At 32.9% G+C, this 18955-nt stretch overlaps 1 protein-coding gene across 1 annotated transcript in view; it reads right to left on the bottom strand.

Moving 5' to 3' along the window:
• Positions 1-3457: 3457 nt before the first annotated feature.
• The window catches only part of LOC127872206 (uncharacterized), a 30395-nt gene continuing 14897 nt past the window's right edge, over positions 3458-18955 (bottom strand). Inside the window, exons 19-25 of the mRNA XM_052415535.1 lie at positions 18502-18615; positions 17776-17880; positions 17253-17366; positions 11786-11896; positions 10056-10179; positions 8962-9106; positions 3458-5387 (exon numbers count right to left, since the gene is read on the bottom strand). Of these exons, the coding sequence (XP_052271495.1) occupies positions 5072-5387; positions 8962-9106; positions 10056-10179; positions 11786-11896; positions 17253-17366; positions 17776-17880; positions 18502-18615 (1029 nt within the window). The 3' untranslated portion in view covers positions 3458-5071. The remainder of the gene's footprint in view (positions 5388-8961; positions 9107-10055; positions 10180-11785; positions 11897-17252; positions 17367-17775; positions 17881-18501; positions 18616-18955) is intronic.

Genomic DNA, 18955 nt, shown 5'->3' with positions numbered 1-18955 from the left:
CGTAAACGCAAATTGTCAATATTTTCGTTTTATTACACACAGTCTCCCGTCACATTTTAAGTACATATCATAGTTTATAAAAGCTGACATATTCAATTTATGTCACTCAAGGAACCAACAATACAAGTCATGCCAAACGGTAAATAATGTTCTATATCTGTTCGATTGCTTCAAAAATACATCCGGAAAAATAGTTACTTATAACCGAAACTTAAAAATACATGTGTTTGTGTTCGACAATTGAAACGATATCCACAGTCTTCGGTCAAACATTAAACAAGTGAACAGTTATAAGTCATGCCAAATGTTATAACAAGTTATGAGACATTAATATGTTAATAATCATAATGGTCGATATTTAAAAAAAATAAATTCTTATCTCGTTATAATTAATAATTACTGAAGATCAAACAACGCAATTGCATATGATACATGAAACATTTTCTAACACTTTTCCAAACAAATAAAATAAATGAACGCGATGCATCATAATTTGTTACATTTTACACATAAAATGTATGATTTAATTTCCACCATACGCCCTATTGACATCTTTCTATTAAACAAAAAACACGGTATTTTTTGTTTAAACGATTCATTTCCAAATCATAAAATTTATTTTAAAATACCATAGATGAAACCGCAAATTTGTTGAAAATATATACTTTAATCATTAAAAGTTTATGGTCGTAAGCGAGTAATTAACTGTTACAGAATTAATATGTTTCATTTTATAAACGAATGCCAAACAAATAAAAACTACACAAAGTTTAATACTTATTTAAAGTAACATTTAATATCAAGTTTTCTACTGTTCCTCGCATGCATTACACGTAAGTGTGTCCATGCGACTAAAGTAAACGTTCAAACATTTGACCTTATGATGATGATTGTGATGATGATTGATTATTGTGGTGGTGGTGGTGGTGGTGGTGATAATGATGGTGATGATGATTGATGGTGGTTGATGATGGTGATGATGATGGTGATGATGATGATGGTGATGATGATGATGATGATGATATTGATGATGATGATGAGGGTGATGATGATGATGAAGATGATGATGATGATGATGATGATGATGATGATGATGATGATGATGATGATGATGATGATGATGATGATGATGTGAATGATGATGATGATGACCATACGAGCACATGAACCCGGCATGTGCTTTCGCGCAAAAACATATTTTGTTTCGGAATTTTTCGACATCACCGGAGTTATTGCCTCCTTTTAGCATAATTGGCATATTTAATTTGCGCGGCTCATTTGCGGCTGTTTGATTGATAAAACTTTACGAACAAATTAACCAGCATGTGACACAGAATACCTTCATAATTTGGTTTGAATGTTTTCCTTCGACACCGGTCTTGTTGTATTGTATTAGATTCAAATCCAAAGTAAAAAACGGTTTCAAGAAGTTTTCAGGCATATATGAAAAGATTTACAATGTTAAACCGACTGGGGAATTATTCTCCCGTTATATACAGACGGAACAAATAATTAGCCGCAATGCTGTTCCTGCGTTATAATGTTTCTGAAAAAATGAATTAAATTTATTGGATAGTATCTGGACAATGTTCTAAACAATGCAGTACTATCAAATTGCATGTTAGATACCAACACATTTGATTTAATAAATGTTTAGTCTAAAATAAGTATAAATATAACAGTTACTATATTATTGCGTCGTTATCGGCGACCACACGGTATGTCCAAATGCATTTTAAGTGTATATATTAAAGTTTCTTCTACTGGATACGTGCATTTTTTCTATAAAAAAAACAACGTCATGTGCCTGATACGTTTTATTATCAAAAGTAAACAAGTTCAATAATTGTTATACAATTTTTTTATCGTCATATGTATTGTGTATTTAAGACAACGTTGTACACGTTTCGCTTTTGTTACAAGTGCATGGTTGGTTTAGCATATAATCATCCTTGTGATTAGGTTACTGTAGATGATTTCAAAGGAACAGAAACGCAACAGACATTGTTTGGTTGTCGTTTTATTTCCAAGTCCGCTGCAGAGTACTGCATTTCAAAAACGCTAATATAAAAATTATGATGTTACGTTTTCATGAAATTGAAAACCTCTTCGTTCAAATGTATTTATATAAGTTGTTTAATCCCAAACGATGCATTATAATTTACAGTCGCATAATGCTAGAAAACTACAATTATATATTGTATAGCGATTTGCTTTCCATAAAAAGTGTATATAAACATCGTTCTGATTTCAAGTAAATATATGTACATGTTCATTTCTCTAGACACGTTTATTTTCTACAATGTAGAACACAGCGTGCTTGTGTTTACGCGGGACTTGGAAATATACAACGTATTATATGAAAGAAAACACACACACACACAATTTGATATAGGTGAGTATTAAAAGTCTAAAGGTATAAAAATCAATATAAAAATTCTCGACAAAACATGATGGAGCGACGATGTACATTCATATGCTTAATTTACATAACTCATTTATAAATGGGCTGCAATTAATTACCATGGTTTTGCATATTTGAATTTTTTGTTTCAACATTTACGTGTACAATCCAGTAAAATTATTAATGATTCCATCATGCTCAAAATTCATCATACGCTATATCAAAATTGCAGAAAAATAACGATGAAAGGTCACACACATTTTTTTTCTCTAAAAATAGAGGCATATGAGTCATTGCATGTTAACTAACACTTTGGTTCCATTACATGCACCTTAGATTTGTATTACTCTTAACATTCTTGAATAATGAGGAAACTATCGTTATTTTGGTCTCTTCTTTAAGGTTTTTCATCACCATTCCAAAACAACCTTATATTCCGTTAAACTGATGTGATCCTTTTAAATGCTCACACAGAAAGAAACAAATATGTTAGACAAAAAATATTCAACACAATACATAATATGCTAAATACTCAACTTAACAATATAGCAAATAAAAAGTAAATAGAAGTAACAAGCAAATTGTGGTTTTTAATGTTGTTGTTGTTGACAATGTTGTTTATGTTCTCAAACTCAAAGTTTTCATCGTACTACCATATATTTTTTATGTTGCTGTTATTGAATGCCGTGTCAATCTTATTTAGATTTCTATAATTGTCGACTTCATAAACTATTATCAAATGTTATTATAATAAAAAAATGGATTGGACATCAAGGAAACAAAACAAAATAACGTCAACAAATTTACAATGACAAAAATACATACAATATTACAGAGCAAAATTGTAAATTGTGGCGTGTTCTGAGAAAACTGGGCAAAATGAATGTGCGTAAAGTGTCATCCTAGATAAGCCTGTGCAGTCCGCATAGGCTAATTAAGGACGACACTTTCCGCCTGAATTGGATTTTTGCTAAGAAGAGACTTCGTTTAAACAAAAAATGTCATAAAGCGTAAATTGTCGTCACTGATTAGCCTGTGCGGACTGCACAGGCTTATCTGGGATGACAATTTACGCACAAGCATTTTGCCCAGTTTTGTCAGAACACGACACATATTCCATTACATTCAGTAAAGACATCAAAACAACGTTTATGTATTCAATATAATATGTAACAAAAATCTAACATAGTTTTAAACTATTTACATTAAATTTTAACACAACAAAAGATTGTGTCGATGTTGTATTTGTTTGTGTTTGTATTATTATATTTTAGTATGTTGTGTCAAGTGTTTCTAGAGTTTATACACTGTTGTGTTATATATCTTTCTTATAATTCATTCCAATGTCTCATAGAACTTTTCTATATGTTAATTGACCAAAACCGTAAGCATTAAAACGTTAATCAAGATTTGTTGTAAAACAAATATAATAAAATATAACTTATCTATTGGTTTCATCTTTCGTCTGAAGAACACTTCATTTACCGACTTTTAAAAATGTTAATCGATTTACATTGCCAAAAGAGTAATTCCTTTTTTACCGTACGAAAGTGTTTACCGACTTTCGTTCAAATATTATCCTTCCAAATTCTATATTATAAAAATGTTATTGGACTTTCCTTTTTTATGTATATCACTTCTCATACCAAGTTTATATTCGTAATAGAATTCGTTTAACATTAGTCTTTCGTATTCCAAAGTTGTTTCATCGGCTTTCGTTTAGAAAGTTATTCTACTTTTAGCTACGTCATTAAAGTGTTTAACGACTTTTGTTTCCAAAACAAACTTTCGTTTCACTATGTCATTATCGACTTATGTAAAAATGTTCTTCCTTAACAAGAACCATTGTGGAGCATCACGCCTCGAAAACGAAACTTATTAAGGTACAGGACCAGCCTGTAAACATATCAGGGTGAAAGATAGAGAAACATATAAAGCATAGAAAAGTTGAATATAAAGGTGATTACATTAAGCTAGGTTGTTTCAAAGGCGCTGGGACACAAAATGGGTGACAAAATGAAGAGAACTAAGATTAATATTATACAGCAGTGGTGATATACGTAAGAACCGTTTGAATTAGTCTGAAAAAGGTCATCATACGAATTGTGACCAAGTATCTGTTAATTTATACAGTATTACGCGATAAGAGTTATATTATTAAAAAACAGTCAACAAAAAATGAGTAATCAGTTACTGCAAAAAGGTTAAAATGAACGATGGAGAATTATTTTTAAAAGGATAATACAACATGGGTAACAACAATCATATATACTGAAAACAAAATGCTAAAACTTGAATACATTGTTCAGTCAAATTTGGTTGTGTCATCACAGTTTTAGCTTTGGTCTTCGGCTTCGTGAAATATCTCCATCTCTGTAAAGTTAAATAAGAAAAAAAGAGGAAAAATTATGGTGGGGAACAACACACATCAATATATAAAAAAATGCTAAAACTATAATACATTTTTCAGTCAAATTCGGTAGTTTCATCACAGTGTAAGCTTTGGTTTCGTCGGCAAGGCTTAACATAGTGTTGGAGTGGCCGTAAAAGAAGTCATAGTCAAAGAAAAAGATGAAATAACATGGGGAAGAACAAGCATAGATATCGAAATTTTTTTTATAAAACTATAATATATTGTTCAATCAATTTGAGTTGTTTCATCACTTTTCATTCTTTGGTTTCGTCGGCAAGGCTCAACATAATGTTGGAGCGGCCGGCGCTGGACATTTGTTGCGCCGGGAAAGTGGCTCCAATGGTAGGCACCGTCGGCATTTTAGGGGCCGCGATAGGCGTCAGATTCAACAGGGTTGTCTGGTCGTCGGAGTACAGATTGTCCGGGCTACTGTTCAGTTTGTCCGGGTTAACTTCATCTTTCGGGAGGTTGTAGGGCGTTGCGGGAATCACCGGATCATAGGGGGTGGGCGTGACGCGTGTTCGAAAACGACCGTTCTTTGGTGTTTCGTCGTACAAACTGCCATTCATCCTAAAAGATTCAATATGTTTTTGATTGAGATTATTTTTGTATTAAAGTATACATCCATTATTTGCACATTTATGATCGCGGAGGTTTAAAGCAGATTTCCCACGCAGAGCATTTATAAATTGCAATAGTTGTAATAGGATGAAACACTATCAACAAAAAATTGACTATTGCTTGAAACAAACTTAAAATAAGCCAAGTCAAAATGTTGGATGGGCCAAATATATGGAACCTAGACACAAAATAAAAACAGTCTGGCTAACATAGAAGATCTACAATGTTTCAGCATTCACACTATACACAAACACGACTTAGCCATGGTTAAAGAATATTTCAAAGCACATTCTCTTTATATATGCTAAGAAAGTTGCAAAATGCCTCACAATGATTGAATCTTTTAAAACAAATATTCAATCCGAAAATCTCATCGGAAATAAGAAATCGATCTTTAACCGACTATTGTTGGTTAAGTCAAAACCAAACACGGCTTTGCATATGGTCTTCGACATAACCTATTTTAATACATATCTTATTCTTAGGACTAATGTCTAAGTCTATAGAGACGCCATATTACAGCATTTAAAATTCGTGCCATTCAATATTCAACGTGCTAAATATTTCGCCAATTGTATTAAGTGAGACATCGCCAATTGTATTAAGTAAGGCATGTGTATTTTTTAGTTCATGAACTTTCAGTAAAAGATAGCGGACATAAAAATACAATATAAAGAAGTGAAACTCCAGCTGCTGGAGCAGTATTGAATTTTCATTAAAAACAATTAGTTGGTCCTTTATTTAAGGCAAGTGACCGATTGCCCAAACAGTACAAAACAGCACAACACAGTACAATACAAACCAACATAAACACAAAATATGAATAAAGCTGGGGTCACCGCCTTGGAACGGTCAATGCAAAGCATTGGGGGTTTAAACCTGGTTATAGAGCGCTCAACCTCACACTTGGCCCAGCAATATTCATAATACCTTTAAGTGTAAATAAAATTTAACGTCATAGCATTGTAACTCAAATTAAACAATAATAAAAGGGAATTAAAACGCATTCAATTTAGTTACTATTTAATTACTCAATTGCATTGAAGATACAAGAGTAACAGAGTTACAACTTTTTGACGAACGATCAAATAAAACTATTAACAATTGTCAACTACATTCCTTCTTTATAGAAAAAGATTTGAGAAAATAGCGTCATGGAGTTAATATCTCAGATAATCATCGCGCAAATAAAGGAAGAAGCAGCAATAATGGGTGTAAAAATTCCATATTACATAGCTTGGTTGTTTACGTGACTGCTAAAAAAATAAAAAAAATTAAATCAAACAAGAAACGCCTATCAGAGAGAAAATATAAATAAAATGGAATGTTATAAACCCAAAGACCTATGCATGTAGATTACAACTGGGAAAGTCGGTCGTATGACGTCACAAAAATCCATAATGACATAATGACGTGAACAAATTCCAGGGGCAGTACTTAATAAAAATATACATGGGGCTGTGCTCCTAATAAAACAAGTCTAGGTGATTTAATATTAAGAAGCAAATGAATAAAAATGGTAATTCCATTAAAGCGACATTATTGGAATCAAACAGTATATAGGTGTTTTGACAACTGAAGACGGAAATGATTTGATGTACGATTTGAGTCCAAATGTAGTTTTCATGCATATTTGTTCATACGACACAATGACACAATTTTATTCAACAGTGAAAAATGCCTATAATATAGTTTTCATGCAGATTTGTTCATACGACACAATGACACTATTTTATTCAACAGTGAAAATTGCCTATAATATCACTAATGATTCCAAATTTGAAGGGAAGAAAGATATAGTGAATCGAAAACGATCAAACACGTGTTTTTAAGTACATAAGCATCGTATCCTTTTGATAAAAACAAGTTAATTAAATTGAAAAGTTTAATATAAACATTTGGTTTAACATATTTTAATTTGCGGACACGCTTCAAAACATCTCCGTAAAATGATGGATGGGAGATTCCATTATTTATATGCCATTTTAAAGAAACATAATATTTTGAAATTAAATCACCATACTTAGAGTAAAATCTGGCAAATTTATTTCTTAGGTTATGATACAAAAAGCCTTTTTTTAGCAATTGTTTAGTTAATATTAGATAACGATCATTAAAATCTTTAATACACGAACATGCTCTGGCATAACGTACCAACTGCGAAATGTAAATACCATAGGAAGGTCCTTTAGGGATGTTGCCATCTAGAAACGGAAAATTCACAATTTCAAAGTTAAAATCGTCCCGTTTGTCGTATAAACTAGTTTTGATCAAATTATTATTAATAGTTAAATGTAAGTCTAAATACGCAGCATCTGTATTGGATATACACGATCTATTTAAGACTAGTTCTTTTGGGTAGATTGTGTGAATATATTGTTCAAATAATGGATTATCTAAATTAAGTATGTCATCAATGTACCTACTAGTAAGGTTAAAACAATTAATCAAATGATACACATCCTTTGGCCCTACCACATTCACCTAAATTTAATAAACAAAATCTCTGTAAATTGCTTGAAGACTTAAAATCTAAATTCGTCTTAGTTCCTGCTGATAAGGCTGCTAATAATGTTATAATAATATGACGAGTGTTTTATGTTCAAACTATTTCACAAGAACTTTCACATACTACATCATATTGTGAGTACAATAAGCAACCTAATGAAATTATTACCGACCATATTGCCCAATGCATAAAGTTAAATGTAATAGTCAATATTACTGACAAGAAATTGCCATCACTTTACTGGATACCTAAATTACATAAGACGCCATATAAAAGTCGTTTTATCGCCAATTCAGTGTCTTGTACCACCAAACAATTATCAGTGTATCTTACATCTGCATTGAGTGCTATTAGATATCATATAGCTAAATTTTGTAATAAAGTTTATGAAAATAGTAATATTAACCTATTTTGGTCAATAAAAAACACCTTAGAAGTTATTGATAAAATTGAAAATAAAAAATATAAGGTGTACAGGTAAGTACTTATGATGTTTCTACACTATATACAACGCTTCCTCACGCTTTAATAAAATCCAAACTTGTTTCTTTGATTGAACAAACTTTTGCTAGAGAGAAGTGTTTGTATCTTGCTTTAAACACTAAAACAGCTTTTTTTACTAATCAGATATTAGATAATTACATCATTTGGACTGGTCTTGACTTTTGTGTAGCACTTACTTTTCTTTTGGATAACTTGTTTGTTGAATTAAATGGTAAAATATTTAAACAAATTATTGGCGTTCCTATGGGTACTAATTGTGCGCCACTTATAGCTGACCTTTTTTATATTGTTATGAAAGCGAATTTATGTTAGAATTATCTAAAACTAAGCAAGTAGATTTGATTAATTGTTTTAACCTTACTAGTAGGTACATTGATGACATACTTAATTTAGATAATCCATTATTTGATTATTTCTACGGTGCAAAAGCAAGTACATTTTATTTGCAAATTTAGTCGCTCGAAAACACTCACTAAAGATATCATCTCAGAGGGAAATTACAGCCCGTACCTTGCATCCATTATCTTTTTCTTCTGCATTTTCTTGTAGATGAAGATTCCAGTGGCGATACCTCCCACCAACACCAGAATGGGGACGATCACAGCGGCCGCAATGATTCCTCCAGATACACCGGCTTTTTCTTTAGATTGGCATTCTGAGGCGAAACAATATCTTTTTTTAAGTTACTTTGCTGATGGAAACGGGTTTTATTTTTTCTAAGTGCTGTATTAGTTCAGTAAAAATTAGCATGTATCATTAAAGACGCTACACTCATAACACAGGTGTGTATTATGCTGTAGCTTGGACTTTTATATTGAAAACTAAACTAGCAAAGATACACATTTAATACTGTCAAGTTAAGATATACAAATCTTGAAATTCTGATAGAAATAATCCGTTTGTAACAATGTTGACATTCTGGTGGACAAAAGCGACATTTTAATATATAAGACAATATCAGTTTGTAGCAAGAGTTGATATAATGATGGGACAAATTTGATTGCCATTAAAATTTGCCATTATAATGTAAAACAAGTTTGTAGTGACATGAACCATCATGCTGAAGAACAAACAATTTTAGTCTGAAATCAAACTTACGATTATGATGGCGAACAATATTATTTTTTAGCAACTGTGACGATTTGGTTGGAGAGTATTAATTTGTAACAAAGGTTGACATTCTGGCATTCTTCGTTTTTTTGCACGAAACTGTATCTGTTCGTGTAACAAGTTTTAAGCACTGCACATTGCTTTAATAATTTAAGCAAACGCTGAAACGTTTATTTAAGAAAGAAATTACTTTTGTAACGCAAAATATATAAACGTGAATCAGTTGAGCCTCGTTCTGGGAAAACTGAGCTTTATGCATTTGCATACGTTGTAGTCCCAGATTAACCTGTGCAGTTTGCATGGGCTGATCAGGGACTACACTTTCCTCCAGAACTGGATTTGTGTTTAGAAGATTATTCCTTTAAACGGAACATTCCGTACGCGGACAACACAGGATTACTTGGGATGACACTTTATCAACATGCATTAAGCCCAGTTTGTGAAGAACGAGGCTCAATAAATGAACACACATTTTTAAACTTTCGTATCCTCACCTGTTTTGTTCGTATAAGTCTGCCAGTCGCTGGTAGAGTTTTTGGAGTCACAATACAGACAACCGTTCGATGGATTATCGGCCTTGTCGCTATAGCAACCATCCGAAATAAAGCAGGTGTCGTCCTGTTTATGAAAAAAAAGTAATATAAACTACAATAATAAATACCGAGATATTTAAAACACGTACGGTTTATTTATCTCACAATATAAACAATGGCATATATCGTTAAGCATATATTCTAATAGTTGGTAGCTACATGCTCAGTTATCATTTCAAGTATACATCTTAACATCAGGATGTTCCGTCAGAAGACCTTCTGTTTTCTCAAATATTATATTATTGTTGATGGAAGTTATATTCAGGGAAAACGTGATATAAATATCGTGTATTTTAATTATAAGATGTTTAAACAAAAAAATAGTAAAACGCCTATCGCGAAACGCACAAAGAGAAAAACTTTCATGGACAGGAGTTTCGGAGTTGTTGGTCCGAAACTGTGGAATGACCTTCCATCAAGAATCCGGACTTCCGCATCAATAAACATTTTCAAAATGAATTTGAAAACATTTCTCTTCAAAGACTTTTACAACCTATTTAAATTTGAATACCTGTGATTAAAAAAATAATTATTGTACAAGTGACTGGTAACCAAGAATCATTAGGGCTTCTTTGCTCAATGATTGAGGTACATCAACCAGCTGTCTTTTAGTCATGCTTAGGCCTTCTAGCTGTGTCTTATAGTCACGCTGTAATTTTAACCTTCAAGTTGTGTCTTGTAGTCACACTTGGTCAGTCTATTTGTGACTTGTAGTCACGATAGTTCAAATAAGGTTAAAACCCAAAAGAAGTGTCCTTAAGTATGACAAGTGACCGGTAGCTGTGGGATCCGACAGCCATAGTGCAGAAATATCCTTTTACGTATCCTTTTAGTTAATGAAATACAGTGTCTTTATGTTGCCAAATATTTGCTCATATTATCATTATAATTATTGTTTTAACTCTAGTTATATCAATTTATTACATAATATTTTACTTTTACTGTGTTTTAATAGTGTAGCCGGTATCGTTTTATTGCTTAAGTTCCGAGCATTATTATTTATATCACACATTTTAAGATCATTAATCCTTTAATTAATGCTGCATAATATTATCAATACCTCTTATGTTTTATCAATTTTATGTACATATATATGTTTTGTACAACGCCATTGAATATAATTATATAAATAGGCGTTTCATCAAATTAGCAAGTTTAAGTTTAAGTTTAATTCGAAACTTATTTAGCCTCTTTCTGGTAAAACCGCGCTGAATGCGTGTGCGTAAAGTATATTCCCAAATTATAATGTGCAGTCTTAACAGACTTATCAGTTGTGACACTCTTCGATTTAAACACTTTTCACAAGAAAGGAGAACGGACACTACAAATATATTATCCTGGCGAAGGTCTGGGCCAAGACGTACTTCGATAATAATGAACATTGTTACTTTAAAGTAACATTATCATTGATAATAATAATAATAATAATGATAGCTAAACGACTAAAGACGAAATTAAACGTTTCAAAATATAACAATATTTAGCGTCGCTCTGGGAAAACGAGGCTTTGTTGTTCCAAATTATCCTGTGCATACTGTACAGACTAATCTGGCGAAGTACTTTTCACGCATATATTAACAACCGTTTTCCCATAGCAAGGCTTATTTGTAGAAATGTCTTCAGTATCCAACCTTCATTGTCCATGACGTAGCTGTTTTGCCAGTGTTGCAATACCGGCAGGGTGTTGCCATATCGAATCCGTTGTTATTATAACATTGATTATCGATGACACATGTATCAGCCTGAAATAGTGTTTTAAAATTTCGAATCCGTTGTTCACATAACATTGATTATCGATGATACATGTATCAGCCTCAAATAGTGTGAAGAATAAAATAAAGGCATGTCGTTCGTCTGCTTTGGTCAATCAAATCATCAACCTATCGTAATAATTTCACTTAGGTTCTCGATTGAGAATTTCAACTAATGATTTTCCCATCGTAAAACAGCATACTATATATTCATTCATTTTCTATGACATGAAATTTCGTGGATTAATCGTTTGATCTCAAATTATTTGATTTGTTTACATTGTTTGATTTAAGACTTCGATCTTGAACGGTCGTTGCACATTTTATTTCGTGGTTGAGAGGACTCACTGAAATCTAAGACATGTATACTCCGACGAATGCTATTGGTTTGACAGTTAAAGTACTGAGGCTCGTAATAGGTTTTTCCAACAAGTGGATTGAACCACCATTATATGACCCACGTCATGCGAAAATGAGTATTCTGTAATATTCGGGAAGCGTAGCTTCAGACAACAATTGTTCAGTAGCAACGCTGTTCGCTAATGAAACCTCGATACCATGCGTGACTTTTAAGCGGACAGGGTAGCTCCTGATCAGACTGGGCAGCTGTGAACAACACAATTTAAGTGCATAAATTGAGTTCACAAGAGTGAGGTTTGGGTGTATGTTTTATAGCAATATATAGTCATCGTAACAAGACAATCTTAATTGAAGAGGAAAAACATAAGATTTACATACAGTTCGTGGACAAGGTGCATTTTTTCAGAATACGTTTGACAATTAAATATAGGCTAAGTAGAAGGTAGAACAATATGTCTCATAAAACATTCCATATATCAACATTTGCAGAGTTATATTGTGTATTCCCTTGTGTTTGACTAATGAAAAGGGAAACTACTCTAACTAACCGTCTGGGTGAACTCTGTTTGACTAATGAAAAGGGAAGCTACTCCAACTAACCGTCTGAGTGAACTCTGTTTGACTAATGAAAAGGGAAACTACTCTAACTAACCGTCTGAGTGAACTCTGTTTGACTAATGAAAAAGGAAACTACTCCAACTAACCGTCTGAGTGAACTCTCTTAAGGTCAAAATATACTAAATAGTTTCCTAATATGTTTCAATGTAAAAGCGACAACTTTGACCGAAAATAAATACAACAATTTGCACATAGAGACCCCCATAACCATACCTTTTCTTAACGGGCATTCTTAGCTGAATCGATTTAAGCAATAAAAAAAATATGTCATGTTCAAACCAAAAAAAAATTCGACTCAAATCAAAATCGACTGTTTTGCACCTTCTTTTTGTTCTGTCGTTTTCTAGTGGATTGTAACCTTTTTCAGTGCCAATTTTTACTTTAATCTCTAACTTCATCCTATTTCAGAGATTTAGTAGTGAACACCTATGCTTACCCTAGCAATATCTCCAGACGATAAAACCAGAACAACAGCCTAAAGTGAAAAACATGCCTTCGAGGAAAATATGATGTGTTTTTTTAGAGAGAGTACAGCCCTTCATGACTCGATTATTTAGTATAGTGTAACCTATTAGACAGCCTGAACTGTTAAAATCGCGTAAAATATGCACTTCTGAATAATAATTTACCTATTTTCAATGTGCATGCCAAATTTCAGATCGATCTTTCAACAAGAAATGCTTGAAAATGCATTTTATAATAACGCCTTATAAGCCATCTGGCTTGTGCTGTCGTTTCTTTGATTTATAAAGGGCGTTCAAGAGCAAAAACACACACCTAAATAATACAAATCAATCAAAATACTGAAATATGTGTATATGCTATGTCGACGAAGAAATAAACTTTTTGTTGTTTTTTTCCACTGAAAAAGCTGTTGTTTTTTTCTTTAAAATTCGAAATTCTCGTTAAATTCACGCCACAAAACGCACTTATTCCGTGAAACTTACAACAACGCACGAAACCCCGCACAGAAAATGGTGATTTTTTGAAAATACTGATCCTTTGTAACGGGGCCTGTTTTGCGTTTAGGTCAAATTATACTAAATAGTTTCCTTATATGTTTCAATGTAAAAGCGACAACTTTGACCGAAAATAAATACAACATTTTGCACATAGAGACCCCCATAACCATACCTTTTCTTAACGGGCATTCTAATCTGAATCGATGTAAGCAATAAAAAAGATATGTCATGTTCAAACCAAAAAAGAATTCGACTCAAATCAAAATCGACTGTTTTTGCACCTTGTTTTTTTTCTGCCGTTTTCTAGTGGATTGTAACCTTTTTCAGTGCCAATTTTTACTTTAATCTCTAACTTCATCCTATTTCAGAGATTTAGTAGTAAACACCTATGCTTACCCTAGCAATATCTCCAGACGATAAAACCAGAACAACAGCCTAAAGTGTAAAACATGCCTTCGAGGAAAATATGATGTTTTTTTTTAGAGAGAGTACAGCCCTTCATTACTCGATAATTTAGTATAGTGTAACCTATTCGACAGCCTGAACTGTTAAAATCTCGTAAAATATGCACTTCAGAATAATAAATTATCTATTTTCAATGTGCATGCAAAATTTCAGATCTTTCTTTCAACAAGAAATGCTTGAAAATGCATTTTATAATAACGCCTTATAAGCCATCCGGCTTGTTCTGTCGTTGCTTTGATTTATAAAGGGAGTTCAAGAGCAAAAACACACACCTAAATAATACAAATCAATCAAAATACTGAAATATGTGTACATGCTATGTCGACGAAGAAATAAACTTTTTTTTCCACTGAAAAAGCTGGGTTTTTTCTTTAAAATTCGAAATTCTCGTTAAATTCACGCCACAAAACGAACTTATTCCGTGAAACTTACAACCCCGCACGAAACCCCGCACAGAAAATGGCGATTTTATGAAAATACTGATCCTTTGTGACGGGGCCTGTTTTGCGTTTAGGTCAAAATATACTAAATAGTTTCCTTATATGTTTCAATGTAAAAGCGACAACTTTGACCAAAAATAAATACAACATTTTGCACATAGAGACCCCCATAACCAAACCTTTTCTTAACGGGCATTCTTATCTGAATCGATTTAAGCAATAAAAAAGAAATGTCATGTTCAAAACAAAAAGAATTCGACTCAAATCAAAATCGACTGTTTTTGCACCTTCTTTTTGTTCTGTCGTTTTCTAGTGGATTGTAACCTTTTCAGTGCCAATTTTTACTTTAATCTCCAACTTCATCCTATTTCAGAGATTTAGTAGTGAACACCTATGCTTACCCTAGCAATATCTCCAGACGATAAAACCAGAACAACAGCCTAAAGTGAAAAACATGCCTTCGAGGAAAATATGATGTGTTTTTTTAGAGAGAGTACAGCCCTTCAAGACTCGATTATTTAGTATAGTGTAACCTTTTAGACAGCATGAACTGTTAAAATCGCGTAAAATATGCACTTCTGAATAATAATTTACCTATTTTTAATGTGCATGCCAAATTTCAGATCGATCTTTCAACAAGAAATGCTTGAAAATGCATTTTATTATAACGCCTTATAAGCCATCTGGCTTGTGCTGTCGTTTCTTTGATTTATAAAGGGCGTTCAAGAGCAAAAACACACACCTAAATAATACAAATCAATCAAAATACTGAAATATGTGTATATGCTATGTCGACGAAGAAATAAACTTTTTGTTGTTTTTTTCCACTGAAAAAGCTGTTGTTTTTTTCTTTAAAATTCGAAATTCTCGTTAAATTCACGCCACAAAACGCACTTATTCCGTGAAACTTACAACAACGCACGAAACCCCGCACAGAAAATGGTGATTTTTTGAAAATACTGATCCTTTGTGACGGGGCCTGTTTTGCGTTTAGGTCAAATTATACTAAATAGTTTCCTTATATGTTTCAATGTAAAAGCGACAACTTTTACCGAAAATAAATACAACATTTTGCACATAGAGACCCCCATAACCATACCTTTTCTTAACGGGCATTCTAATCTGAATCGATGTAAGCAATAAAAAAGATATGTCATGTTCAAACCAAAAAAGAATTCGACTCAAATCAAAATCGACTGTTTTTGCACCTTGTTTTTTTTCTGCCGTTTTCTAGTGGATTGTAACCTTTTTCAGTGCCAATTTTTACTTTAATCTCTAACTTTATCCTATTTCAGAGATTAAGTAGTAAACACCTATGCTTACCCTAGCAATATCTCCAGACGATAAAACCAGAACAACAGCCTAAAGTGTAAAACATGCCTTCGAGGAAAATATGATGGTTTTTTTTAGAGAGAGTACAGCCCTTCATTTCTCGATAATTTAGTATAGTGTAACCTATTAGACAGCCTGAACTGTTAAAATCTCGTAAAATATGCACTTCAGAATAATAAATTATCTATTTTCAATGTGCATGCAAAATTTCAGATTTTGTTTCAACAAGAAATGCTTGAAAATGCATTTTATAATAACGCCTTATAAGCTATCCGGCTTGTGCTGTCGTTGCTTTGATTTATAAAGGGAGTTCAAGAGCAAAAACACACACCTAAATAATACAAATCAATCAAAATACTGAAATATGTGTACATGCTATTTCGACGAAGAAATAAACTTTTTTTTTCCACTGAAAAAGCTGGTTTGTTTTCTTTAAAATTCGAAATTCTCGTTAAATTCACGCCACAAAACGAACTTATTCCGTGAAACTTACAACCCCGCACGAAACCCCGCACAGAAAATGGCGATTTATGAAAATACTGATCCTTTGTGACGGGGCCTGTTTTGCGTTTAGGTCAAAATATACTAAATAGTTTACTTATATGTTTCAATGTAAAAGCGACAACTATGACCAAAAATAAATACAACATTTTGCACATAGAGACCCCCATAACCAAACCTTTTCTTAACGGGCATTCTTATCTGAATCGATTTAAGCAATAAAAAAGATATGTCATGTTCAAAACAAAAAGAATTCGACTCAAATCAAAATCGACTGTTTTTGCACCTTCTTTTTTTCTGCCGTTTTCTAGTGGATTGTAACCTTTTTCAGTACCAATTTTTACTTTAATCTCTAACTTTATCCTATTTCAGAGATTTAGTAGTAAACACCTATGCTTACCCTAGCAATATCTCCAGACGATAAAACCAGAACAACAGCCTAAAGTGTAAAACATGCCTTCGAAAAAAATATGATGTTTTTTTTAGAGAGTACAGCCCTTCATGACTCGATTATTTAGTATATTGTAACCTATTAGCTAATGAAAAGGGAAACTACTCTAACTAACCGTCTGGGTGAACTCTGTTTGACTTATCAAAAGGGAAACTACTCTAACTAACCGTCTGAGTGAACTCTGTTAGCAAAGGAAAAGAGAAGCTACTCTAACTAACCGTCTGTGTGAACTCTGTTTGACTCGTTGTTGGTACGCAGGTGAGGCATGATAGGGCTAAAGATTTAGCGTTGAACGTTTGGTAACAAATACCACCAATCTCGCAGAAACCAATCTGTAACAATTTGTAGATAGAATTTTCTCATTTAACAATTGTAATTAAACTTCATTTCTCTCATGATAATGGTTTTGAAGTGTCAATATTATATAAAAATGATCTTTGAAATCGAGATTTTTAACTGGAATAAAAGGTGTTTTCTCGTTATTACGATTTTTATAAACAGTGACTTATCAGGTATAATGTAATTATATACTAATAGTAAATTAGTGTTTTCACAAATATATATATAGCCATTCATTGCAATATCAATCGATACTAATGAACATATAACATATTAATTGCTTTACTATATTCTGCGTTGAAATCATGTATTTCATCTTTATAAACAAACTTAAAATCACGCGCATAAAAAGTGTAATATTATAAATTGCAAAAAAGCAACAATAAGTCCAACGTTACTTACAGATATTGTCCATTTAAATCTGTTGGCCATATCACAGGTATAACAACCATTATTTGATGTGCTCGCAGTAGCATAGCACACGCCGTCAATGAGACAGTATTCAGCCTTAAAAATAGAAATTTTCCCTGCTCTAAGAAATGCTTAATGTATGTGCCTAAAGTGTCGTCACAGATTAGCCTGTTTTGACACCGACGATACTTTTTGCTTTTATAAAATTCTCGTTTAAAGAAAGTTTCTTTTTAGCGAAAATTCAGTTAAGGCGGAAAAGTTCGTCCCTGAGTCTCGCCGTGTTCACGGAGCAAGACTCAAATAGTTGTTTACCACAAAATTAACATGTAACACATATGGGTACTTAAATTGTTAAATATCAATTTAAGGAATACAATGCACTAAAGATATGCAACGGTTTTTTTCTGGCTGTTTGGTGCTACAATATAAAACTGAAAGGGGAATAGTGAAGTATTATTCTAAAACTCTAATTCACATGTGAAGGCGTAAATAATAAAAAGGAAATTTAACGATTGATGATAACATTTTATAGTAGTTATTGGTAGTAATTGTAGTATGACTTTTGAACAAGAAACAAATGCACATGTCTTCGAATAGCACTGGGAAATTATAATGTATACCAAATCCCGAGGCACAACATAAACATATACCGCAAATTATGGCTAATATTGTTATAAGGAAATTGTACTGCATTTAGGTCAATATAACATAACCTACGTCGAGCACAAAGTTTGTTCCATCGCTTGTGATGCAAGTGCTGTCCAGAATTATATTCACGGAGGACGCTGAGTCACTGTATGTACTGCCGTCATTGCTGACTGCGACGCCAACCTTTACAGAAAACGAGAAACCACAATTAAACCGCCTTTAGATTTGTTTTTACGCCAACTATATGCGCTAACTCCAGCGAACAACAATGGGATATTCAGTGGCATTTTACAATGCAACTCAACAAAACAAATAACACTAGGTTTCTGAAAGACGTATACGTGTTCAATCTTATTTCGTAAATGGATTAGTTATTTGTTATCTTATACTGATCACTAATATCGTACAAAGTCTACAAGGTAACGCTCATTGCGTCATTGTCGACCTGAAATGGCTTGAAGTCACCGGGGGTGACTACATGTAGAAGCCGATTCATGTGACTTCAAGCCGACGCTAGTCACCC

This window comes from Dreissena polymorpha, chromosome 3 (assembly GCF_020536995.1).
Source record: "Dreissena polymorpha isolate Duluth1 chromosome 3, UMN_Dpol_1.0, whole genome shotgun sequence".
Taxonomy (NCBI): domain Eukaryota; kingdom Metazoa; phylum Mollusca; class Bivalvia; order Myida; family Dreissenidae; genus Dreissena; species Dreissena polymorpha.
The sequence above is the reverse complement of the archived record's forward strand: the minus strand, read 5'-3'. Positions and strand labels throughout refer to the sequence as shown.